Source organism: Sphaerulina musiva (genome assembly GCF_000320565.1).
Source record: "Sphaerulina musiva SO2202 unplaced genomic scaffold SEPMUscaffold_3, whole genome shotgun sequence".
Taxonomy (NCBI): Eukaryota; Fungi; Ascomycota; class Dothideomycetes; order Mycosphaerellales; family Mycosphaerellaceae; genus Sphaerulina; species Sphaerulina musiva.
The window spans coordinates 75,527-99,659 of record NW_016017385.1 but is presented as its reverse complement, the minus strand read 5'-3'; the positions used below and the strand labels follow the sequence as shown (position 1 = coordinate 99,659).

Here is a 24,133-nt window from a genome sequence, read left to right as displayed (position 1 = left end):
GTAGTAGTAGTAGTAGTAGTAGTAGTAGTGGTGGTGGTAGTAGTATCTCACTCGAAACCATCAAAGCCTGTGTCTTCTCCTCCAGCCTCAGCTGCTGCTGCTGCTTCTCGTCTTCGACTCCCGAGTATCGCGCCTTTCTTCTTGTTCTCCTCTCGGCGGATGAAGCCTGCTTTTGTGCTAATCTTCGCTCTGCGAGCTGCCTTTGGGTCTTTGTTCAAACCCCTTGCTGTTCTTGCCTCAACTCCGTGCTTCTTGAGATTCTGCTTGTCCTTTTTATTCAAGTCAGGCAAAGCGTCAAGGAGCCACGTCTGCAAGCCTTGATCTGCTACGCCTTTCTGCTTGTGTGCTGTGGCGACGACATTCGCAATCGGCTTCATATATGCAATATCTTCCTGGCTGAAGAACGTCACTGCCACGCCGCCCTCGCGTCCCGCGCGACCAGTACGACCCACACGATGGATATATGCTGCACTGGATGTGGGTATGTCGTAGTTCACAACGCCATTGACGCCTCGGAAGTCGACGCCCCGAGAAAGCAAATCCGTCGTAATGAGAACCCAGACTTCCCCCTTGCGGAATTTGGTCATAACACTGTCGCGTGCTGTGTCAGAGAGGTCCGAGTGCAAAACCGCTATTCTACTGATCCCACCAGCCTCGGCAGGTATATCGTAGAGCAGTTCCGAGTGTAGGGCAATGGCTCGCTCGATCGTCTGTGTGAATACAAGGAACGGCGGTAGTAATGGAGGCCCTGAATCAGCTGAAGTGGTGGCCGGGTGCAAGAGGTTTCGCAAACCCATTAGTTTTCCTTGCTCCGAGGCTGCGTACACAAGTTTGTGTTCAATATTTGGCACTGCTGAGTCCTTAAGACCGACCACCAGTCTAATGAGAGGTGCTTCAGCAGTCTCATCTTGATTCAGTCGAATCCATCTTTCGCGCATCACTGATCGAGCCAGCTCTTCGATATTGCTGCCCATCGTCGCAGACCAAAGGCTTGCGCGCAGATTCTTCCGTGGCAACCTGTTCCATATGGACAGAGTCTGTTCTCGGAACAGTGGATCTAGCAACACGTCTGCCTCGTCTAGTATCAGATATCTCACCTCAGATAGTGCGCTGCAGCTGTCCCGATGCGCATCTTGCAACATGCTAGCCAGCACACCGGGCGTGGACACCAAAATGTCGGATTTGACAACAGTCCCGCTTTGAATTGACAACTGGTCCGATTGTTCATTCTCACTATCGCTTCCAGGCGCAGCAGTTGGTAATCCTAGCTTCATGCCTTTTCGTACTTGCGTCACACGTAGACCCGTGTTCTGGGCAAGCTTTTTGCATTCATTCACAATCTGACTTGCGAGCTCTTTGGTGGGAGCAAGGATGATGGCAGATATGGTCTTCGGCGCATCTTTCGTCTCTCGTCTTGTTTGCGAAAGATGGTGAATCAGTGGTATAGCGAACGCAAGGGTCTTGCCACTGCCAGTAGGTGCCACGGTCAACAGATCAATGTTCTTATGACTATCTGCCGGTAAAGAAGCTTCACTAGACAATAGAGAGCTCGGCGGCCCCAGGAGAAGTGGGATTGCGCCTAGCTGTACCTCCGTTGGTGTTGCATAGCCTTGATCCTCGACGTTGTTTGCCACTCTTGTCGAGATGCCATACTTGACACGCAGCTCCGAAAATGATTGTAGAGGCTGTGGAAACAATGGCACCTTGTCCACCTTCTCTGGCTTAACCTTCTTCTTCTCCTTGCCCTTCGAGCGACCCTTCTTCGCGAGAGCAGGTGGGTTGAGCCAAGTGACTTTCACCTTATGCTGTCGCAATACACCTTTGCACTCGTCCGTCGAAAGATCAGGCACAGAGCCATGCGACACACCAACACGTGCGTTGTCCGCTTGTCCAGCCACGTCTGCGCCCGTCTCCTTCTCGTGCGACACTTGCTCGTCACCACCCTTGCGAGCGAGCTTGGATTGCCCACCACCAAAGAAGTCCAGCTCTGTTGGCGTCTCCGTCGGCTCCTGCACTCGCTTGCGCTTTCTCGAGCTGGACGTGACCGCCTCTATCGATGATGGAAAAAGTTGCGGCTGTACATTTTGGCCACTGGAAGGAGTAGTTCGCTGAAGAGGCGCGCTTTTCGAGCGCTTAGTCGACCGAGACAGCAGCTTGAGAGGATCCATAAGGCGTCGTCCGTTGTGACGAGCAGCGCGAGTTGAGTCAGTGTGGAAGCTTGTAGATACAAAATTAAATATTTCTACATTCGCGGTCGGAAGCTGCCTCCTCGGGGGCCCGGGCGTGCCACGGAGGATTTAGCGTCCCTTGATCCGGCATCTCCCGCGTCGGACTTCGTGATTTTGCAGTAGCAGCTCAGCCATTGAAACAGCTTCAGACAGATACCCAGCACTTCCTCAACACAATGGCATCTCCAGCCATGTCCCGGATGGTCCTCCGCCAGTCCAAGGTCCTCTTCCAGCGTCGCGCCGCCTCGACCACCTCCGAAGCCGCCAACGCCGCATCCAAGGCCGGAACCGCGGCAAAGGAGACTGCCCAGAGTACGGCATCAAAAGCACAGCAAGGACTGTCCAGAGTGACAAGCTCAGCCGGGCCTGCATTGAGCAAGGCCGTGTCGAGCGTCAGCAATAGCCTCTCGACAGTCGGCGGCCGCACAGGCGCGCTCATTGGCTTTGTACAAGGTGAGATAGGAGACGGGACGGTTTACGGACAACACATTATCTGACTGAGCATGCGTGCACTAGGTCTCATTCCACACGTTGTATACTATGGCAAGGTAGTCGGCGAACTCGGCAAGATAGTGTACTCTGGCCGCGGGATGCAGCCACCGTAAGTGTAGCCCAGCAAATGGCGGCGGGAAAGGCAAGTGAGCTGACTCTCTCAGTAATGCGCAATCCGTTCAATCCGCCATCGCACCGCTTCGAAACGCCGTATCCAACCCCGCCAGCTTTGGGTCGCGGACTGCCAAAGCCGCCGAGAAGACTGCAGACCAGGCGATCCAAAACCCACAGTCATTCGTGGAACGACTGAGGAACCTCGATCCTGCCGCGTTGACCCAAGTCGGCATCGTAACTGCTGAGACCATTGGTTTCTTCTCGATCGGAGAGATCATCGGGCGCTTCAAGCTTGTTGGGTACAGGAGCAGCGCCGTGCACGACCATCATTGAATGAGTTGTCGCGACAGAGAAGAAGACTTGTGTGTGTGTGTTGAAGCACACTATACCTATTAGATGGATGTGGTCAGGGAGATTGTGGCCTGGCTGCGTCGGCAGGATCGAACGGCGCCCGACACGATCTTGTCGGTGCGTGTAACATTGTGCATAGTGCAGAGTCCTGAGCATTCCTGGACGTAGACGATAACAGACGGTTCTTTCATTCTGTGTACAACAGCCAGATACACAGTCCCTAGCTCCCCTCGAGTCCCAAGTCGAATGAGCGGCGGACAAGAAGTCGCCAGCGACCTATCAGAAACGTGACTAGGTGAGTCCAGTTGTGCCAATCAGCACCAGCACCAGCACCGGCATCGACGTAGAAGGTTGAAGTTGCCAGGTACAGGTAGCTGCGAAGTTGGTCACTACCGTACCGGCGTACCCATCAGACTCGGTCTACATGTACCTACACAATCAGTACCTGGTAGGTTGCGAGTTGCAACATCGTCTCCACTCGCAATCAAAGGACTCCCTTGTGAACGGCACAATCTAGAACGCGTCCGTCCGAATACGCCATCCACATGTCACTATCTTAATATGCAGGTTGGCTGCATGCTATATCAGCCTGTTCTGGTGTGGACCAACAAAACAACACCTCGCCGAACAACAACAACAACAGCAACAACAACATGTTGGTCCCCAGATCCCGGCTCTCCCCGCGCGTATCTTTCTTTTTTTCGAATACAAAAAGTCAAATCTCGGGAATGCCAACCAACACTTTCTCCAGATACAATGTACACTGTTACTGGCTGCTCCACCCCCCTCCCCTCCCCTCCCCTCCCCTCCCCTCCCAGGCTCTACATACATACATTACCCATGGACCATTCTCACGGGCAAGCACCGAGAGACGCGGATCGCCGGTACCTACCTACAGGTACAGGTAGGTAGGTACGTAAGTGTCGTAGTAAGAAACCACACCAATGATGCACACACACACAAATACGATATAGGCAAAACACAGGCACAGCCTAGTAGGGGGGGTGTGTGTGTGGTGTGCTGCTGCTGCCCACACTTGTTAAAGCCACCTCTACCTCCACCTCTTCCCCCCCCAAATACCTGGTCCCTTTTGAAACGAACACGAACCAGGAATTGTTGTGATGGAGGAAGAAGGTAATTAAGAGGGTAAGGTAAGGTACATGTAGTCGGTAAAGTAGTGGGATTCTTTTATCCCGCTACAGTACGGCGGTAGCCGGAAGAGCCAGGGGGTAGGTGATGGCGACTTTGTCAGCGGGCCTCTCATACTGTATTTTTGATCGCACTATTATTGAGTTACAATAATACTAGTACCTACCTCACCCCATCAGAGAGAGAGTGTGTGAGTTTACAGTAGGTATACGATGCGCGGCTTCATCTCTGTCTCACTTTTTGCACTTTTTTTCTCGAAAAAAGGGAAAAAAAGGAAAAGAAAAAGAAAAAGAAAAAGAAAAAGAAAAAGAATGCCACTTCTGCTAACAATCCCATTCCGCCCGCCCAACTTGACGTATCCACGCGGTAACCTGATTACCCAGGTACATGTAGGTAGGTAGGAAGGTGAGGTAGGCAACAGCAACCACCCCCCGAATCATTCCAGATTTTTTGCTTACCTACATGTACTTTCAGGTAGTACCTCTTATCTGATTTGCCGAGAATGCCATGCTATGCATCATCGAAGAGTAAGATGGAAGACATGGAAAGAGCCAAGATACAAAAATGAAAAGCATTGGCGATCAAGAAAAGAGTAAAAGTTCCGCGCTGGAGAAATGGGGTTTCCCGGGCAGGCGGAAACAGCTGACTGAATGACTGACCGACTGACGGGATTTGGAGAGGACAGCGAGATCCAAAGGGCCTTGGAGATAGGGTGGGGCGGGTAGGCGAAGAAGGAAGGCATGCATTAGAAGAAGGCATTACCTAGGTAAGGTAAAGGTCGGTACCTTCTCTTATTCAGCCTGACAGTAAAAAGGTGAGTGAGTGAGAGAGTGAGTGAGTGAGTTCCGACTAGACCCGGGCCGGGCTGCTTCTTTTGGAAGGGGAAGGGGGGGAGGATTCTCGAATTAATACCTGGCCGGGTTTTTTTTGCTTCTCTTGGATGACACGAGAAAGAAGGGAAGAAAGAGAGAAAGAAAGAGAGAAAACGAGAGAGTTAATACCGAGAAAGACAAAAAAAAAAAGAAATCAAGGCGCAAGCATACACCACATACACACACGAAAGTTGATTTTTCTAGAAAACAGAAAAACCATATCGTGACTTCCCCCCCCCCTCGCGCCTGACCCCCATGCTACTGCTTGGTTGCCTGAAAAGCAGATCTCTCAAGTCTCGCGGCGCCGGTTGTGGGAAGTAAGGAGTGTGATTCCGGCGGCAAATTCGCGCTTGGGGGGACTTGCTCCGGCGAGTATTACTCAACTGGTAGTTAGGTACCTGCAGACCTGGAAAAATCTCAATTAGGTAGGTACATTAGGTAGGTCTGGTGGTGTTGCATCACATCACAAATCCTATTTCCGCCGTGACAACAACACCTGTCACACACACACACAGACACAATCACACGTGTCGTATTGATGCAACTATTGTGAAAGATGTCGGGTCGTAATAGATAAGACCCGCCTGCATTGACATGAAACGGTCGGTCGTGCACGAGGCAACATAATACCTAAACATGGTGCAGGCGACAAAAAAAAAGACGTCAGATTTGGCAGACTCACTCTGGCACAGCGACAGCGACATGGGGATTCTTCTTTCTTTCTTTCTTGCCTTCTCTCTCTCTCTCTCTCTTCCCTCCCTCCCTCCCTCCCTCTCCAGCAGTAGCGAGACGCGCGGACCGAAGTTTCCAAGCGCAGCAGTGGGTCAAAAGGACAGAAAGGACAGCGATGCTGATGCTTTACTTTTTCGTCTTGACGACACATGGCAGGGCAATCGTGTCATCGTGCGCAAGGCCCTAAATGGCCGATGTCTGAACGAGCGCTCATGCTCACGCTAGCTAACGAGTGGAGTGGAGCTCATGCGGTGCGGAGCTGTGGATGCAGCAAGCATTCAGGATTCCAGGAAGAGGAGCTCCTTTTGTGTTTAAGCGAAATCCTCCAGCTGTCTTCTACTCTCGTCTATACAGGGAGTCTGCAGTCTGCACGCACGCACCGGAACGGGGAGCGGATTCCACGCGAGAAGATCGCACGCAATCCACGCATTGTTACAACCCCGGATTCGTAGTTCATCAATGCTATGGAGCAGCTCATCAAACAAGTGCGCACACCACTCTCCCAAGCGCAAGCAAGTAAGCTCTGCTCTCGTGGATCATGCTCCTCTGCAGCGGGCGCCGGTGGAGTCGAATGGTGCTCTCTTGACGTCAAACCGCTCATCAGGTGCGCTCCAGAAAATGTACGGAAAAGCAAAAAGTCCGATTTGCACATGTTCGGACATTTCGCTCCATCAGGTTTCGTAATCGAGTGCCAAGAACACACTTGAGCAAAGTCTAGTGTAAGCCTTGTGTCCTAGTTGAGGCACTGGATGGTCTGGTGCACGATAGAAAAGAGAAAAAAAAACAAGGTCTGGCTCGCGCGAAGGAATTTGCCACGAAAGCCGCACCGCATGCGTGTTGAGCGGGCAGGCGGCTATCACGTAGCACATGTCGTGAAGAGCGGAGAAGTGGTCAGCGACAGTCAGGTCCAAGCAAGGTATGTAGGTACCGTATGTACCTAGTTCGGTAGTAAGGTAGGAGGTGGTCAGGTAGGTAGCAGATACGGCAGGCGTAAGAGGGTAGGTGGTTCGGCACAAGTAGTATCGCTTACAACATCACGACATGTACAGTCCTCAACGTTTTGCGCGCGCGCTGATGAAGCCTGTGAAGGCCGCAACCTAAAAGCCAGGAGGAGGCCTGCTGGGCGGGCCGGGCGCAAGATCTGGCCATCAGGGATTCGAGGTACGTACTCTCACACGAGGGTGGTGTCGTCGAAGGCCCTGGCCCTTGCTCTCCGTCCATTGTGCACCGATCATGTTGCGACGACGCTACGGAGGTGAGAAGTCGTCATTAGTTGCCGGCGGCCTCTACCCCAGCATCGACATGGGCTGAAGCATCGTCGATTATCGACACATGCACCGACTGGATTCTGGCTCATGATGCAGTCTCGGTGCTGTGTTGACGGCGAGCGAGTGTGTGTGTGTGTGTGTGTGTGTGTGTGTGTGTGTGCGTGTGTATACATGTACATGGCATGCATGTGGCACGTCTGCAGTCCTCAACGCCCTGGAGCGAGCGCGACGGCGAGCGCGCGGCGATGGAGGGTGTCCAGCGCGTAGGTAGGTAGGTAGGTAGGTAGGTGGGTACCAGTACAGTAAGTAGTACTAGCAAGAGGAAGAGGAGGAGGAGGAGGAGGAGGAGGAGGATGTTGGTATACCTACCCGGTGTCGATGCCACTGGATGCCAGATGGTGGTGGTGCCTGAAAAGTTAGGTTGGGTAGGTCGTGATCTGACCTGACCTGATCTTACGCGTCGGGGGCTCCGTCTCGGTGCTCGCTCGTCCTCGGGCCCCTTCAACCCTCCCCTCACAGGCTCACAGACACACTCACGCCTTTGCCGTGCTGCCGTTCGTTCTCTTTTGCCGCCCGACCTTCAACCAGCAGCAGCAGCTGGGGCCCGTCTTCGTTCCATGCAGCCTGTCCGAGATTGGCCCATCCCATCCGCAGCTTGACGTTCCCTCCTGGCGCCTCAAGGCTCAGTGGCAGACGTGCAGCCAGCCAGTCGTGCCGCCGCATGGGAGTACTGCATTGGAAGCAGACGGGACACACAGACACAGCACCATCTCTCAGGTACATACATACCCTTCATGCTACATACTTCATACTATATAGGTTAGGTACTGTACTGGACTGGAGCTGCAGGCTACGACGGATAGTACTACTGTAGAATCCTCCTACCACTCATCGTCGCAGCAACTGGAAAGTGTAGCCAGCCTGCCAGCCAGCCTGCCTGGCCAGCCTGTCCTGCCCGCCTGTCTGCCTGTCTGTCGGCCTGTCTGCCTGGACCGGGCTGACTCACAATCTACCCGTCTCTGCCTGGCTGGCAGTGCCTGCTGACGAAGACAGAGTGCTGAGATGAGCGCGCGATGCTGCTTCGCCGACACTGATGCGAAAGACAGGACAGGAGAGGACACCACCACCACCGCCGCCTCCGTCGTCCAGGAATCATGCGCATACGCAATGGAATAATCATGCTGGGAACCATGTGCGCGCAGGGCGTGGGCGCCGACCGCACGTTAATCAATACACCGTGCCTTAGTCAACAACCAGCACCAACCGACGGGCGACGGGCAGCGGGCACGAGCATTTCCCGCTCGTGCCATCCTTAGCTTGACCTGCAGGAGCCAGACGCGAGCGAGCCCTCCGAGCGAGCGAGCGAGCGGGCTAAAATGATGATTAGAGGTACCTTACCTGATTGACCCCACCACGCTTCCGTGACAGAGATGTCGACCGGGAGAGGAAGAGAGAGGGGAGGGGGGCGGGCGAGGGACGGGCGGCCACCAAGCACCAACAAACAGCCCACAGCCCACAGCCCACAGCCCAGAGCTCTTGTGCATGCGCCAACTCAGCTCCCATTCGAGGGTGTGGACCAGCTGCTCGCCGCCTCTAATTCCAAACCGGTGATCTCATCAGCTATGGACCTCTGCAGCAGAAAAAGTGTGCTAACAGAATACAGACCAGCATGGTTTGGACCCTAAGCGCTCGCGCATGACAACCGAGGAAAATGTTGCCAATTCTTATACTCGCTTGTCCTTCCTCTGATCGCCGCCTTCTTTATACCTCCCTTGCGGATGTCCAATGTCGACGCTGGACTTGCCACCACCTCCTCTCGTTTCAGGGTCGCAGCATGGTTTCCTGGTATTATGTCGCCGTCTTTGCATGGTATGTGTGCCATCTTTCCTCTTCCCAATCCCCCATTCATTGCCTTCCTTCCATTCTTGAACGGCACGGGTACCCCCCCAAAACTCAATCTGTCCTGCCCACGTGAGCGCTCACTTATCAATTGTGCCTGCAGGTTGTTTCGATATATTCGTTTGATCGTTAATTGCATCTCCCATTGGACCTTCAAGCCTGTACCAATTGCCGAAAATCCGTCATATACTTCGCAGGACGTGACGATAATTCTTCCCACCATTGCCACTGGTGGCGATTCCCTCCGAGACACCATCTCAACATGTCTCAAGTCAGAGCCGTACGAGCTGCTCTTGGTCACCATCGATGCGAACAGCGAGGCCCTCACCAAGATGGCCAACGAGATCAATGCGAAGAAGATCCGCGTGCTGAGCATTCGAGAGGCGAACAAGCGCAGGCAAATGTGTCGAGGCATTCCCGAGGTGGTCACCCGAATCACCATTTTCGTCGATGACGATGTAGTCTGGCCGGAAAAGGTGCTGCCATGGATGCTGGCACCGTTTGAAGACCCGAAGACGGGAGGAGTGGGCACATCGCAAAGGCTGAAACGGCCGGACTCGATGAGTGCCTTTGCGTTCTTGGGCGCCACGTATCTGGAACGACGCAACTGGGATTGCTCGGCGTGCCTTAACATTGACGGAGGCCTCCCGTGTCTCTCGGGGCGAACGGTGGCGTATCGCAGTGACATTCTGCAAGACGAGGCCTTCACGCATGGTTTCACACACGAGGAGTGGAGGACGATGCAGCTCAATGCGGATGACGACAACTTCATCACGAGATGGTTGTACTCGCATGACTGGAAGATCAAGATGCAGTATCACAAAGAATGCGAGGTGCGGACGACATTGGAAGATGGGCCCAAGTATCTCAGCCAATGTCTGCGTTGGGTTCGCAGTAATTGGCGCAGCAACTTGACGAGCTTGTTCGTGGAGCGCCACTATTGGTAGTATGTTGATGATCCACCACCACCCGCTCTGATTCGGTGCTTGTACTGACTGATACCCTGATCTAGTACCCAGCCGTGGAGCACATATACGGTGCTACAGACCACATTAACAGCATGGGCATTGCCTTATGATATTCTGATATTTACATCATGGTATCAAGCATCAACGGAGTGGTCGTCTGATTCGAGATGGTACCTTTTCACATTCCTCATCCTGTGGACCTATGGCTTCAGCAAGACTGTGAAGCTCTGGGGCCACTTTTTCCGTTATCCTGCAGATGTGGTATATATGCCTCTCTACATTGCATTTGGCTATTTCCATGGCTTAATCAAGCTCTATGGAGCCTTCACTCTCAGTGAGGTAGGTTCAGTACCATTCCCGATTCGGGTGGGAGAGAGGGGGGGGGGGGGGGGGGGGGTATGACCTGTTTCTTCATCATCGCTGACCGCCTTTTCAGACAACATGGGGCAGCAGGGACGGAGCCGACACCGACAACCGCGTACGTATGATCAAACTACCCGCGTATGGGTCATCGCAACTCGACCAACCCGACGGTCGCAAATCCGAGTCGTTCGACTATCCGCCCTCTGGTATGCCTCCCGTCGTCGACCAGCTTCCCGCTTACGCCACCCACATGGAGCATGAACCCATACCACTGCTCTCCACCACGAACGTTCAACAACACCACCACCACCACCACCACCACAACAACATGATCAACATCAACAACAATAACAATACCAACCACTATCACGATTAATGACCCTCTTTTTACGGCTGTGTGCACGATACCCAGGCATCATTCCATTCGATTATTTATAGCATCAGCAACGGCGAGCGAAATAGAAGGTAGACGAGGCGGGGAAAAGTGCGCGACCATTATATATACCTGATATTTTTCCCGCCACCGCTACCCAGGGGAGAAGGAAAGAAGGTAAAGCAACGGCATGGAGAAGATATTCCCGACAGGGAAAGAATGAATTGAATACGGTGTGCTTGGTCGAGAAGAAGCAAGGAAAAAAAGTTTTTTTTTCTCTCTTTTGATCCCACACATTCAGCAAAACACACATGGGTTTCGGGGCGAGGCGCATAAATTTTGTTCAAAAAGTTCAATGGCACGACTTGAAGCGGTTGGCACACACACAGGCGCAGCAGGCAGGCAGGGTTCAGGCGGGTACGGTACGGTAGATACCTACCTAGGTACGGGAGGGTATGGAAGGTCCGGTATGGAAGGTACGGTACGGTACAGTACAAGTACAGTAACCTCTATCTGACCTTTTATCTTTTTATTTTGGAGAGTGAGAAAGAGAGAGAGAGTGAGTGAGTGAGAGTAAGAAAGAGAGGAGGAGGGAGGGAGAGAGAGAGAGAGAGGGAGAGAATGAGGGACGGGACCAATTGAAATCAATATGTTCAGGTTGACACACACACACACACCTCATACATACAGGTAGCTGACAATTTGAAATTGGGCCAACAGAGCATGTGGTATATGGCATGTGGCAGGTGAGCAGGTGGCTTGGGGACCTTTTCTGTTTTTTTGCTTTTTTTTGGTCCATTTTCTGTTTTCTGCAAACAACAACAGCTCCATCCACGTCTTGAGCATTGCAAGTCGGTTCAGACATGATTTTTTGGAATGTACAGAATACATACAGGTATTTGGTTTTACCTTGCACTGTTGGAGTGGAGTTGGGTTGAGTGGACATCGAGTTGAGCAAGACGATCGACGATCTTTTTCGCTTGTTGCTTGTTGCTTGTTACTCGTTGCTTCCAGTTGGCATTGAGCACTAAAGGTACAGCTACTTGCTTCTTCTCCTTTCTTCCTCTTTCCTTTTCATCCTCTTCAAGATCTCCTTCTTCTTCTTCTTCATCATCATCGTCCATCACCTGAACCTCGTCTCCGAATCCTCATAAGATCCTCACGCCATCACGCCATCTCACTCACCCCAAATTCAACTTGGAAAAACATTTCCATCCTTTCCATCCATCCAGCCAGCCAACCAGCCGGCCAGCCAACCCATCCAGAGCTTCGTCACTCGGTCACTCGGTCACTTCGATCACGAGTTCGCGTACCTGCAGACACCCCTGTACCGATGTATATGTACATGTAGTATGCATGATTGCATATGATATGCATGTGTGTGTAATGCATGTCAGAAAGAGACCAGTGTGTGTGTGTGTGTGAGTGAGAAGGGTGAGGTGGAGGGTGAGAGAGCGGGTGTGGTGTGTAAGAGGGTGTGGGTGAGTGGGTCAAAACCAACCAACCATCCAACCACACTACACCATCTGCAGTTCTGCACAAACCGGCTTACTGCAAACCTACAACCTCACCAACCAACAATGGTGAGTGACCACTGAGATACATACAGTAGGTACATGGCTGTGAGTAGCCTCATACGCTCACAAACTTACCTCCTATAGACTGACAGACTCACAGGCTCATAGACTTAGGCTTCCATCATCCATCCATCCATCCTATCCCATCTATCCATCTATCCATCTATCCTAGGAGGACAGGTACCTTAACCATCCCGTCCTATTCATCAAAATCCCACACAGAGATATAGCCGACCCGTCTAGGTACTTGCATGTTGCATAATGCATATATGTACCTAGGTACCTAGGCTTGCATATGCCTTACCTAGGCTTGCATATACCTTAGGCTTGCATATACCTACCTAGGCTTGCATGTAGGCTTGCTGTAGGCTTGCTTATTGCATACATATACCTAATCCAGTGTAGCCTTGCAGAGTGTACCTAGGTATACCACCTAGTGCACCACAGTACAGTACAGTGCAGTGGAGGTACATGAGTACTTTCAAGCCTTTTCTTGCCTTTTCTGTTTACTACCTTTCCTTTCCTTCCCTTCCCTTTCCTTCCCTTTCCCTTTTTGAAAACGTATATTTGTAAAAGGTACCTAGTGTTTGTCAGCGGGATCAACAGGTCGTCGGGTCAGTCGTTCGGTCAGTCGTTCGGTCAGTCGGGTCGGTCAGGTTCGGTCAGTTAGTCGGTTCGGTAAGGTTCGGTCTGTCGATCACGTTCGGGCATTACCTAAGGTATTGATCGGCCTTCCCTATTTGGATAATACTGATGCTAATGATGCTAATGCCAATGCTGATACTAATGATGAAAATTTCGGAGAGCGAATTCAAGTACCTTCTAGAAGTACGGTACTATAGTACCTAGGTAAGAAGACTACCTACCTTACCGGAGTCCTTAGTAGCCACGTAAGCGTGTTGCCGCAGTGTAGGGTTCAGATACTCTAGTGCTACAGTGAACTTTGTATCTTTGTGTTTTGCAAGGTATATATTAAAAGTGTAATGTATATTAATAGTCAATTGCTATTACAATATAGTAGCGTAAAGGACATAGTGTTAATATAATATTACAGAACGCGATACTATATTAATATAGTGCTAATACAAGTTTCTAATCTAATATAGGTAGGTATACCTTAGGCAGGTATACCTTAGGCATCTGTACGCGGGCAGGCACCGTACCCGTTACCTTACGTACCCTGCCTAGCCGGAGCTGTATATATATTACCTTAGGTATATGCCTTACTTTAGGGTATACCGACGAGACTTTTTACCTTACTAAAGATATAGAATTAAACAACATTTTTAGTACGCGAACGCTTTTTAATTTAGTAACCCTTTATAGAAGACTATAAAGAGCTCGACAAGTAACTAACGCAAATAATTGATAACAGCAACGGTGATAACATAAATAAGAAGGAAAAGGGCTAGAGGGGGGGGGGGGGGGAAGGGGGGGTATTTGTAAAAGGGTAGAAGGTAGAAGGAGCTAGCTTTTAGCGTACTAGTAACGGAGTACGAGAGGTAGTAAAGGGTTCGGTAATATATTAGTATATTGTTTAGTCTTAGCGGAGAGTCTCCTATAACTTATCCTCGATGCCTCGCTCTGTATAATTTACCTCCTTATCTTCTTCCTCGTCTTTATCGATATTACTATCGACAACGACTAGTATTAGAAACTTGGAAGGGTCAAACTTAGTAAGCGAGCTATCGTTAAAGCGACGAACGGTCTAGTACTACTAAGACATATAGCGCTTCTAAGGTATATAGCGCTGCTGATAGGCGTAGCGCTGTTAGATAGAGGTACTGTTAAGGCGACGAGCGAGTGCCTTAGTCGGAGTAGTATCGAAATTAAAGACGCTATCTATACCGAACTAGTATTTAGGCTGATTGCCGGTGCCGAAGAATAGATCGTCCTGCTTAGTACCTCTACCTCTACCTCTACCTCTACCTCTACCTCCGCTATCGCCCTCGCCCTCGCCCTCGCCCTCGCCCTCGCCCTCGTCTTTATTCTCTTCCTCCTCGTCCTTATCAAGGTCGTCGATATCCTTACTAGTGCGCTTATCGGCCGGTAGAATAATAGTCTTCTTCTTTTGTAGCGGCGGGCCTATTAAGACGTACGACGCCTTGGTTATAGTAAAGTCGCGCTTTTTCGTTGCTTTGATAGTACGGAATTTGGCACTTAATTCTTAGAAATCAGTAATTCCAACCTAATCGTAATCCTCTAGAAGCGCAATCTTATCCTAGAAACCTAAGGCCTAGTTCTAACGATTAGAGGTACTAGCAATAATACACTTACGTACTTGAACGCCTAAGTTAACATAGATCGTCTAAAGAAACTACTTACTAAGCTTAGAGCTTCTATCAATATTTAGGTAGTCCTTTATAAAGTAGAAGTAATAGAAGTAGTTGTACTTATTAAAGGTCTAAGCAAACTTATTAGAAAATGTAGTAGTACGGATCTCGACAAGGCTTGGATCCTGCTTAATTATATTCTAGATCAACGCCTTAAAGTTCTATATAGTTTTTGACTTATATAAGCGGCTGTTTTCGGAGATCTTTAGCTTCGTAGTATCCTAATCAGTACTATCGACATCAATACGGTCCTTATAGACAAAGTCGATAATGTCTTGCGTATTAAGGTAGCAATATAAGAGGAAGTAGTTCTACCTAATAGCCCTATTAAGCTTAGACTCGAATAACTTGCGCTTATTCTTAGTAAGTAGCTCTTTGTCCGTTAACTTGAGTTTGCTTTTGCGAGGGAGGGTTGCGCTAGCCTTTAACTTAGTACGAAGCTCCGCGCGAGTAGTAGGATTAATAATAAAGTTACCGGAAGTAATGCCCGGGCTGTTAAGTGTAGGTCTACTAGGTCTACCGCTACTACGACTACTACGGCTACTACTACTGCTACGGCTACTACTACTACTATAGCTAGTACTAAGAAGATTGCTATTATAACGAGCTATACGGGATAGAGTAACGGTAGAATAGGGTACTGTTAACCGAGATCTACCTATATATTGATATACGAGCGGCTAGATAGTACGTTTCTGCTATAGTAATAGGAGTTACGAAGAGAATGCTCGTACTTGCTTTCCTAAAGACTATATTAATAGCGCAGACTGTATTAACGATACGCGTTAGCTAGAGAGTATAGGAAAATTTGGACGAAGGCCCTAAGATAGTATTTAGAGGGATCCGGGCTAAGTTCTACGTTACTAAAGCTAACGAGGATAGGACTGTATACCCGGTAATTAGAATTGTTAACCTTTACTAGACTAATCGTATTTAGACTAACCGTATCTAGACTGACCGTATCTAGACTAACCGTATCTAGGATTCTGTTGCTATAGTAGCGGTCCGTAGTAGTACGGTCCTTAACTAGCAAGTACTAGATCGAGGTTTGCGTTGTCCTGTTTACTAGAGATTTGCGACTAGCCTAGAAGTCTTGCCTTATACTCGTCTTGTTCTTCCTCCTTAGGTTAAGTTTATATAGGCTAGTCGTTTCGGAGCTCGTCGAACTAGGTTTGAGTTAGATTAGACTAGGCCTACGTACTAAATAGCTAAAAGGCAGGAGTGTCGCTACTACCTAGAGTACTACCTCGACCTCTACCTCTGCCTAATACGTACGTACTACGAGATAGAGTGTTACTAGTAGTACCGATATTTGTTAAAGTGTTACGAGTAGTACTACTACGCTTGCTACTACGCTTAGCTAGACCTAGTTTTACTACCTTACTACGCTTGCTACGCTTGCCTGATCTAGTGTTCTCTAGTACTTAATCGCCTAGTAGCGGGTTGTTAGGGTCGGCCTCTATCGTAATTACGAGTACTTTAGACAAGAGGTACTAAGGGATACGGGTATTAAGTAAGGGTAATAGGGTATAGTAAGGAGGATGCAAAGGCGTACAACGCGGTTTAATACTAGTAGCGTAGCGTTTGCTCGCTAGCTAGTAGGTTGTTGTAGAGAGCGGCCGGCGACAAACGTAGATAGTAGTACGAACAAAGCAGTATTGCTTACTATTTGTAGTATATCGCAGTTCGTAGTATCGTAGTACGATATATAATATAGTATAGTATAGATATTGTGCTTACGGGTATAGGAATAAATTTAAACGCGATGTACGTATTGTTTGTAGGGTGCTAAGGTTGTATAAAGCCGTAGGTAAAGTGAAGTGTTGTCTAGGTAGCGCTAGTGCCGGCCTAAGTAGGCCCGCGCTTAACTAGAACAGGCAACTTTACTACCGAAGTACTTCCCGTACGTACGCCCTACTATATCGCTATCGGCGAACGTAACTGCTCCTGCCTTTACTAACCTTACCTAATACCTTATACCTTATACCTTACCCTTATACCTTACCCTTATACCGCCTACTTATACTATACACTTATCTGCCTAAGCCTTAATATTACCAATCAATTAAGATAAGCTACCGACGCTCTCGAGTTGCTACTACTGTACGACGAACACCTAGAGACCGTATAAAGTTGCTAGAGCTAGAGCTAGAGCTAGCGCTAGAGCAAGAGCAAGAGTAAGAGCAAGAGGAGTAGGGCGATAAGGACGGGATTAATAACACTATTATGTCCGGTGCCGATTAGGATAACGAGTTCGATACTAGATTCGATAACACTAGATTCGATAATACTAGATTCGATAACACTGGATTCGGCGATAGTAACCTCGATAGCAATAGACCTCTAGGATTTGTAGCGTTTAATAATAACGATATCTATAATATCGGAGAGGACGATAACTACCGAGACTGTATCGATATCGACTAGCTTATCTAATGTATCGATCTTTATAATACGGAAGTGACTGCGTTACTAATAAACCTTAACCTACAAGAGATTCAGCAAGCCGATTAGTATAACGATAATACCCTTACTGCTCCTACCGACCTAGACCTTTATACAATTCCTACAACAACCTTCTCCGAAGTAGACACCGATACCGGTACCGACAGCGGCACTAATACTAATGCCGAGATTCCTATTAGGATCCCTATAGGGCAAGCCTTCTAGAGCGACGACGAATCCGAGCTAATACCCTAGTATCGATCGAGTAATAAAGACCCCTTACTATTTATAGTTGCTCTAGGTCTCTAGTATAATAAAGCTAGTATATCCCGTCTAATATATATTAGTCTATTAGAGATCCTTCGAATACTAGGGCTTATAGTATATATTAACAATCTTCTAGCTTGCGTATCTACCCTTAAGAAGCAGACTATAGCGTATCTCCTACTAATTGCTATAAGGAAGCGTAAGATTGTACTATAAAGTATATAGTAGTCTCGCTAAAAGACAGAGGAAGATCTTGTCTTCTTTAACCTAATCGACCTCTTTACTAAGTTTCTAGTATTAGATGTTACGAGGACAATATATCTACAGATAGGAGAGTTCTATAATAGCTATTAGCAAGATAAGCTGTATAAGTCATAGTCTTGGATATTATCTATCCGCTTAATATCTAGCGAGTTTGTATACTTCTATACTAGACAGCCGATCTTTCCTAGTAATGTTATTACCTTTCGGTACTAGAATCGAATATACGGAGCCTACTCGAATACAGATTCAAGCTAGCGTACAGGTGTCTTCAGTTACCTTAGGAGAGTCCTCGGTGTTAGGAGAGACTTTCGTAGTAACGTAGTCTAACGTAGCTATATCGTTGTTAAAGTGTAAGAGTTACTAAATCAGCAGTAGCTTAGCAGCTACGCTACTATATTCAACCCTCTACTTGATACTAACGAGCGCGTTCTATCGTAGAATAACGTCTTGTATTGCAATAAGTCTAGTATTAGCTAGCGTATAGTAGACGTTGTTCTAGACTATACGTTCTAGAATATCAAGATTGTACTAAGACTACTACCGCTAGTATTAGCGGCAGCACTGCTTATACGCCGTATTATCGACTTCAGTTTAACGCTACTAACCGTAATACTACTTTGCCTTAACTATCTAATTCGGGGCGAGCTTAAGATTCAAGTATTTGGCCGGATATACCTTAAGAATCTTAACCGAATATAGAGTCGCTAAAACGGTAAGACATTAGGTCTACGACGGACCCTCTTAATACTACTTCTCACTTTTATTAATAGCTTTGGTTTGTACCGTAATGTATATCGTATGTTAATAGGGTTTTACTTTATCTTCGTAGGTCTGTCTTTTTATAAGCGGGCACGCCGAGCCAATGTTCTTCCTTTTACGATTAGACTACATAGTAGCAACTTCTCCGACGTACTACTAGCTATTAAATGTCTTACAGCCCTAGAGCGTAGTATTGAGGTATAGCTTCCTAGAATTCCTAGTACGGTTATCCTCGTCGCCTATACCCTAGCCTTTATTAGTAATATGCCTTAGCAACAGAAGAACTCTAGAATAAAGACACAGCGAGCTCTACTTGGCTGCCGTATATGCTTTATCGATAGTAAGCAACGCGGCGAGCTTAGCTACGATACCTTCCTTAATAGCCGCTACTATTATACTGTCCTTGCTATACGAGAGGACCTTAACGCTTTGCCGACTAAGAAGGACCGCGAGGATTATAGTACGGAGTAGGGTATAGATCTAGAGCCGTCGTTAATAACCCTATATAACTCGATATCGCCGGTATTAGATATCGTTACTTCCCGCCCTAGAGATCCCTCGCATTCCGAGTTCTAAGGACTGTCTAATATGCTCTACAATCTCCTCTTAGAATTAGTCCTTACTCTAAAAGCAACAAAGGAGTATACGGCTATTCTCCGCTTATTCCCGTTTCCGCTAAGTTAGCTACGTATACAAGGACCGCTATATTATCTGAAGAGTTATAGTATATTAGAGTACGCCCGCTAGTCTATTGTTGTTCCTTTGTTACTACGCTGCTAGCTTCGTAAGAAGCATATCTGTATATACCTGCTTAATGTCCTTAAGGTACCTACAAATGCAATAGCTAACGCTAACCTAACCAACTATATTATTAGCTAGTTTGCAGCAGCTATACGAAGCAACTCGATACTAATAAGCTAGACCGTTAGCCTATATAATAGGCACTAGATAGCGGATATTGTCTACGGGTACCGCTCGTAGCTTTAGTAGCTCCTCTCTACCCTTGCCTAGTTAATAGTAGTAGATAAGAGATATACACTACGTCGCGCTAGCTCTGTTGCTAGTTCTGTCGCCTCGTTAAGAGCTGGATCAGTAGCTCTATCTAAAGCTAGCTCGTATATATCGCAGACAGATAGTAGAGGTAGAGGTAGAGGTAGAGCTACCGAGTAGGGTAAGAAGGCTGCTGTATACGAGAGCTATATAAAGAAGCCTAATATGCACGTCGCTATCTATTACGCTATAACTGCCGACGAGTATAGGTTACCGGTCAATATAAATGTCCTTATCGGAGAGGACAAGCATCGGTACGTAGATGCTTAATAGCAGTAGGTTATAACTAACTTTTGTGTAGCTTCTTTAAGAAGGCTATCTATACTACGAATCACCGCTATCCCGAGAAGGACCTTCTGTCTAAAGAGAATAGGCGCCAAACTCTCTGCCTTGCCCTTGCTAACGCATTTAAGTATACTAAGCTAGTTGCTACGAAGCTTATTAAGGAGATCTACGTACTGTGTCTATAGCTTTTTTCTAGTATACTTCTACGGTTAGAGCAGATAATACTTAATAGCAGTCTCGCTAATAACGACGACGATAATAATAAGGTCGTCCTTACTAATAGCGTATACCTTGATCCCTTAGTAACCGGCTGTATTCTATCGAAGTTCATCCGCTCCGAATATAAGCTGCTAACTAGGGCTAGCGAGCTACGTAACAACATATATATTCCCTTTACTATAGCGCTAACTGCGTCGTATAGCAGAGACTACAGTATACCGAACATTTACTTATTTAGAGGGTTATTCGCCTACTATAAGAAGTTTAGCTTCTATAACCGCTCGTCCTAACGGCGATTAACTTTTAAGATAGGCGACTTCATTAAGCAAGCGAGTAGCCTAATTGTACGTATCGACTAGATATTCGTTTACTTATTCGACTAGCAGCGTCGGCTATTCGTAAAGACGACTCTATTAGTTGTCGATGCCTCTACGCCTACGAGCGATCTAGTTCTCGGCCCCGGGTTTAGTCGCTTATATTCTACTAACATAGGTATATATATTGTCGGCCTACTATCCGTAGATAGCGAACACCTCTATATCGTGCTAATCGACATCTACTAGGGGAACGTCGTAGAGCTTGCTCGCGTCGCATTTTATACGCGGAATTTCCTTTAGGCACAATACAGCGTCGCTTGGTTGTAGCCTCGGGCGGGTAAGCTAGTATCTCGTATTGCTAATACTATTAAGGCCTCTTGCTAATATAATATAAATACAGTATTAATGTACGACTCTCTCCGACTCTAGTATACTCCGACTCTTGCTGTTCTCCGACTCTTGCTGTTCTCTAACTCTAGTATACTACGACTCTAGTATACTGCGACTCTAGTACACTACGACTCTAGTATATTACGACTCGAGGCTACTAACCGATACTACGACTTGATACTTCCTCCGAAGGCAGACGTAATACGCTTGCGTAGGACGCTAGGGCTTACCGTAGATAGAAAACGCCGTAGCCTCTAAAGCCTTAGTATAGAATAACTTATATCGAAAACCTTGCTACGGTGTTATCTAGCGTAGAACTATGCTCGTATATAGATGTCGGTAGAAGTAGAGGACGGCAAGGTTAATAGGTAGCTGTTAAGGAGGGGGGGCGGTATATGTTAAGGAGGGGGGCGGTACTTAGTACGGAGTCGTACGTAGAGATAGGCGTAGAGGTTAAGCAGGTTAATAGCGGAGGTATTTACCTAGTAGTTAGTATAGTAGCCGGGGTAAAATGAAGTACGAACCTGTATATAATTCTAGTATACTATATAAGTATAAACACCGTATAGACACTCCAATACATATATTGACTTACGACCTTTGAAAATATAGTAAGAGCATAGTGTAAAATCTAATACAGCGGTAACAGAGTAATACTTTCTAGCCTAGGGTTATAATAGAAATTTTAATAAGATAGTCTGATTCAAAATACTATATTAATATAGCTATATTTAGTATATATAATTTTTTTGATATAGAGTTAATACAAGTTTTTGCTTTATACAGGTTGTTAACAATACTGTGTTAATACAAGTTTGTATACGTACACAGCCTCAAACTAATACCGTATCGATATATACTAAGCGTCTTATACATATTCTAAGCGACTACTATACAACTACAACGCTAATACAAGAACGAGCCTCCTAAGGACTCCGGTAAGGTAGGTAAGGGGTAAAAAGATAAAAAAAAACGAATTGCCTTGCTTTGCCTTTGCCCTCTTACAGTACTCTTACTCTACAAAATTTCCTTAGAGAATCTACAAATAAAAAAGTCAAGCTTATAGGTACCTACCTATTACGAACGAAACGAACGAACGCACTCGGCTACCTACCTAAGAAAAAAAAACACGTCTCTCCCGAAGAAGCCTTTTCGATAGATTCTACCTAGGTAGTTAAAGAGGAAAGAACAAGTATCCGCTTTCTTTCTTCCTTCGGCGTATTTGTCTATCGATATACCTAAGGTACCTTCCCTACCTACATAGTACCTTTCGAGAGATTACTAACTACCTAAACTAACCGATCGATAAATTGATCGATCGATCGAAATAGAGCTGCTTACCTGTAATAACGATAATACCTTAGTTCTACCTTACTGCTACTGCTACTATTACTACTACTGCTACTACTACTACTACTACTACTACTGCTGCTACTGCTGCTGTATATACCAGTTATATATACTAGTTGTATATATATATATATACAGAGATTACAGAGGTTATAGTATCCCGACTCGACTCTACTTCCGACTCTAACTCTAACTCTAACATCGACTCCGATCCTGAACGATAATAGCAATAGCAATAGTAATACTGTAAGGTAGTAAGTAGATGTAGTTATAACGTAATGGTAAAAAGCCGGTCAAGTTTTCTAGGAGGTACGGGTGGTAGTGTTAGGTGCGTGTAGACGGAGGGAGGGAGGGAGGGAGGTGACAAGAGGCGGAAAGAAGAGTAGGAAGAGGAAGAGGAAGAGGAAGAGGAAGAGGAAGAGGAAGAGGAAGAAGAAGAAGTCTAGATGCTAGTAGTATCGTGTCCGGTACATGTACGAGGTGCTCGCTCGCTTGCTTGCTGACTTGCTAAATTGACAAAGATGAGATTTCTAGCTTTCCTTGCCTTCGGCCTCGAATTGCTTCTCCAAATCGCGCAGGCCATTAAACACCTTCTCCCACTTACTCGTCCACTCGTGGTCGCCATCAGGGAAACCTCCTGCCAGTGGAAGACGGTTGCCCTTGTTGCTGCCCATGCCCCACATGCGGGCAATCGCCTCCTTCATACCGACCGGACCCCACGTGGCAATGAGTTTCTCGCCCTCGCAAATGCGGAATTGCAAATCACGCATCAACGCCATATCTTCCTTGCTCGTGCCTTTGACTGAGCTTTCGACAAACGTGCGGTAGAGCCGGACGACCACTCGTGGGAAACAGCCGGCGAGGCCATCGATGGCTGCTACACCACCAATGGTCAGGACGGGTAGCAGATTCTGGCCGAGACCAGTGAAGAGATAAAAGTGCTCGTGGTCAATCTTGGGTGATGCCGCGATCAAGGTTTGATCGTCAATGATGCCGTGGGACAGCTTCGTGCCTACGATGTTGGGGTGTGCTGCGAGCTTCTCAAACGTCGCCGGAGCAATGTACAGGTTGTTGGTCACGCCGGGGTAATGGTAACTGGAACAGCAACACACACATCTCGTCAGCTGGTTTTGTTTCTCTTTCTCTTTTTCCGTTATTCTTTAAATTTTTTTTTGCCACATATGAAGCTTGGCCGGCCAGAAAACACGTACATCAGAATGGGAATAGGCGAACGGTCTGCTACCACTTCAAACCACTTCTGCAGACCTGCCTGGCTCGTTGCGGGTGCAAAGTAGGCTGGACCGAGAACCATGGCATACTCGGCACCTGCGGCCTGACTGTCCTTGATCATGTCTACGGTATCATCAATATTCTGTGTCGCCGTGCCCGCAATAATGGGACGGTCCTTGTAGCCCGCATCGTCCAATGTCTTTCTCTGGCTCTTGATCAACTCGTGACGCTCGGAATTGCGTACGAAGATGGCCTCTCCTGTGCTGCCCAAGATGACCAGACCCTTCACGCCGCCCTTGACTAAGAAGAGAGAGTGTGCGGATTGTGTGTCGAGATCGAGGGGTGGTGAGACGTGGTCGTAGTTGGCGCTGCCCTCTTTGGCGAAGAAGGTCGGCACGGGAACGTAGATTCCTTGTGGTGGTGGTGATGCCGACATGGTTGGTAGGTAAGGTAGGGGATGTGATTGTCTCGAGGAGGATGAATACAAGTACTTCTTCTTCTAGGAGGTAGGTAAGGTAGTGAGTGATTTCCTTACCTTATACCACTGGCCAAAAATATGTTTCTCGCATATGCCGATTCCTATAGCTTGGTTACATGTACTCGTGTAGTATGCTCGGCCTATCTCTGTCCAGCTCTTTGCGGGCCTAATACCACAGAGCTCCCCCTCCTCTTTCCCCATGGAATACCTGATTCATCATCCACAAGCAAATGTGGATAACTTCACCACCGGCTCCACGTCTTGTCCACACGCCCCCCGGTAGAGCTCATGCCGAGGGTGAGAACTTCTCATCTTGTTCTTTTCTCTCTCTCTCTCTCTCTCTCTCTCTCTCTCTCTCTC

General features: G+C 47.7%; 7 protein-coding genes across 7 annotated transcripts; 4 read left to right on the top strand and 3 right to left on the bottom strand.

Annotated features, from left to right (window-relative positions):
* Positions 1-35: 35 nt before the first annotated feature.
* Positions 36-2,200, bottom strand: SEPMUDRAFT_81766 (DEAD-domain-containing protein). Its single transcript, XM_016910287.1, has one exon. It carries the CDS (start codon positions 2,166-2,168, stop codon positions 48-50), a length of 2,121 nt encoding a protein of 706 aa, XP_016762091.1. The 5' UTR covers positions 2,169-2,200; the 3' UTR covers positions 36-47.
* Positions 2,201-2,374: 174 nt separating this feature from the next.
* SEPMUDRAFT_147846 (ATP synthase subunit G) lies at positions 2,375-3,511 on the top strand. Its single transcript, XM_016904548.1, has 3 exons — positions 2,375-2,681; positions 2,745-2,829; positions 2,885-3,511. The coding sequence occupies exons 1-3, from the start codon at positions 2,405-2,407 to the stop codon at positions 3,165-3,167; spliced, it is 645 nt and encodes a 214-aa protein (XP_016762090.1). The 5' UTR covers positions 2,375-2,404; the 3' UTR covers positions 3,168-3,511.
* A 2,397-nt stretch (positions 3,512-5,908) lies between these two features.
* Positions 5,909-8,250, top strand: SEPMUDRAFT_106359 (uncharacterized protein; the record flags this gene model as incomplete). The annotated part of the gene is made up of 10 exons (XM_016900630.1): positions 5,909-6,109; positions 6,293-6,542; positions 6,707-6,854; positions 6,888-6,936; positions 6,988-7,193; positions 7,303-7,333; positions 7,410-7,473; positions 7,510-7,631; positions 7,726-7,983; positions 8,026-8,250. The coding sequence occupies 10 exons, from the start codon at positions 5,909-5,911 to the stop codon at positions 8,248-8,250; spliced, it is 1,554 nt and encodes a 517-aa protein (XP_016762089.1).
* Positions 8,251-9,040: 790 nt separating this feature from the next.
* On the top strand, positions 9,041-10,812 carry SEPMUDRAFT_41688 (glycosyltransferase family 2 protein; the record flags this gene model as incomplete). Its single annotated transcript, XM_016908840.1, has 4 exons — positions 9,041-9,081; positions 9,209-10,051; positions 10,118-10,412; positions 10,510-10,812. The coding sequence occupies 4 exons, from the start codon at positions 9,041-9,043 to the stop codon at positions 10,810-10,812; spliced, it is 1,482 nt and encodes a 493-aa protein (XP_016762088.1).
* Positions 10,813-14,238: 3,426 nt separating this feature from the next.
* SEPMUDRAFT_40770 (uncharacterized protein) lies at positions 14,239-14,553 on the bottom strand (the record flags this gene model as incomplete). The annotated part of the gene is made up of 1 exon (XM_016908800.1): positions 14,239-14,553. A coding segment is annotated over one exon (315 nt), but the record flags the coding sequence as incomplete, so codon positions are not given.
* A 3,895-nt stretch (positions 14,554-18,448) lies between these two features.
* Positions 18,449-18,658, top strand: SEPMUDRAFT_41081 (uncharacterized protein; the record flags this gene model as incomplete). The annotated part of the gene is made up of 1 exon (XM_016908813.1): positions 18,449-18,658. A coding segment is annotated over one exon (210 nt), but the record flags the coding sequence as incomplete, so codon positions are not given.
* Positions 18,659-22,520: 3,862 nt separating this feature from the next.
* On the bottom strand, positions 22,521-23,792 carry SEPMUDRAFT_147841 (aldolase). The gene is made up of 2 exons (XM_016904547.1): positions 23,277-23,792; positions 22,521-23,160 (listed from the first exon to the last, which is right to left on the bottom strand). The coding sequence occupies exons 1-2, from the start codon at positions 23,729-23,731 to the stop codon at positions 22,596-22,598; spliced, it is 1,020 nt and encodes a 339-aa protein (XP_016762085.1). The 5' UTR covers positions 23,732-23,792; the 3' UTR covers positions 22,521-22,595.
* Between the last annotated feature and the right edge of the window lie 341 nt (positions 23,793-24,133).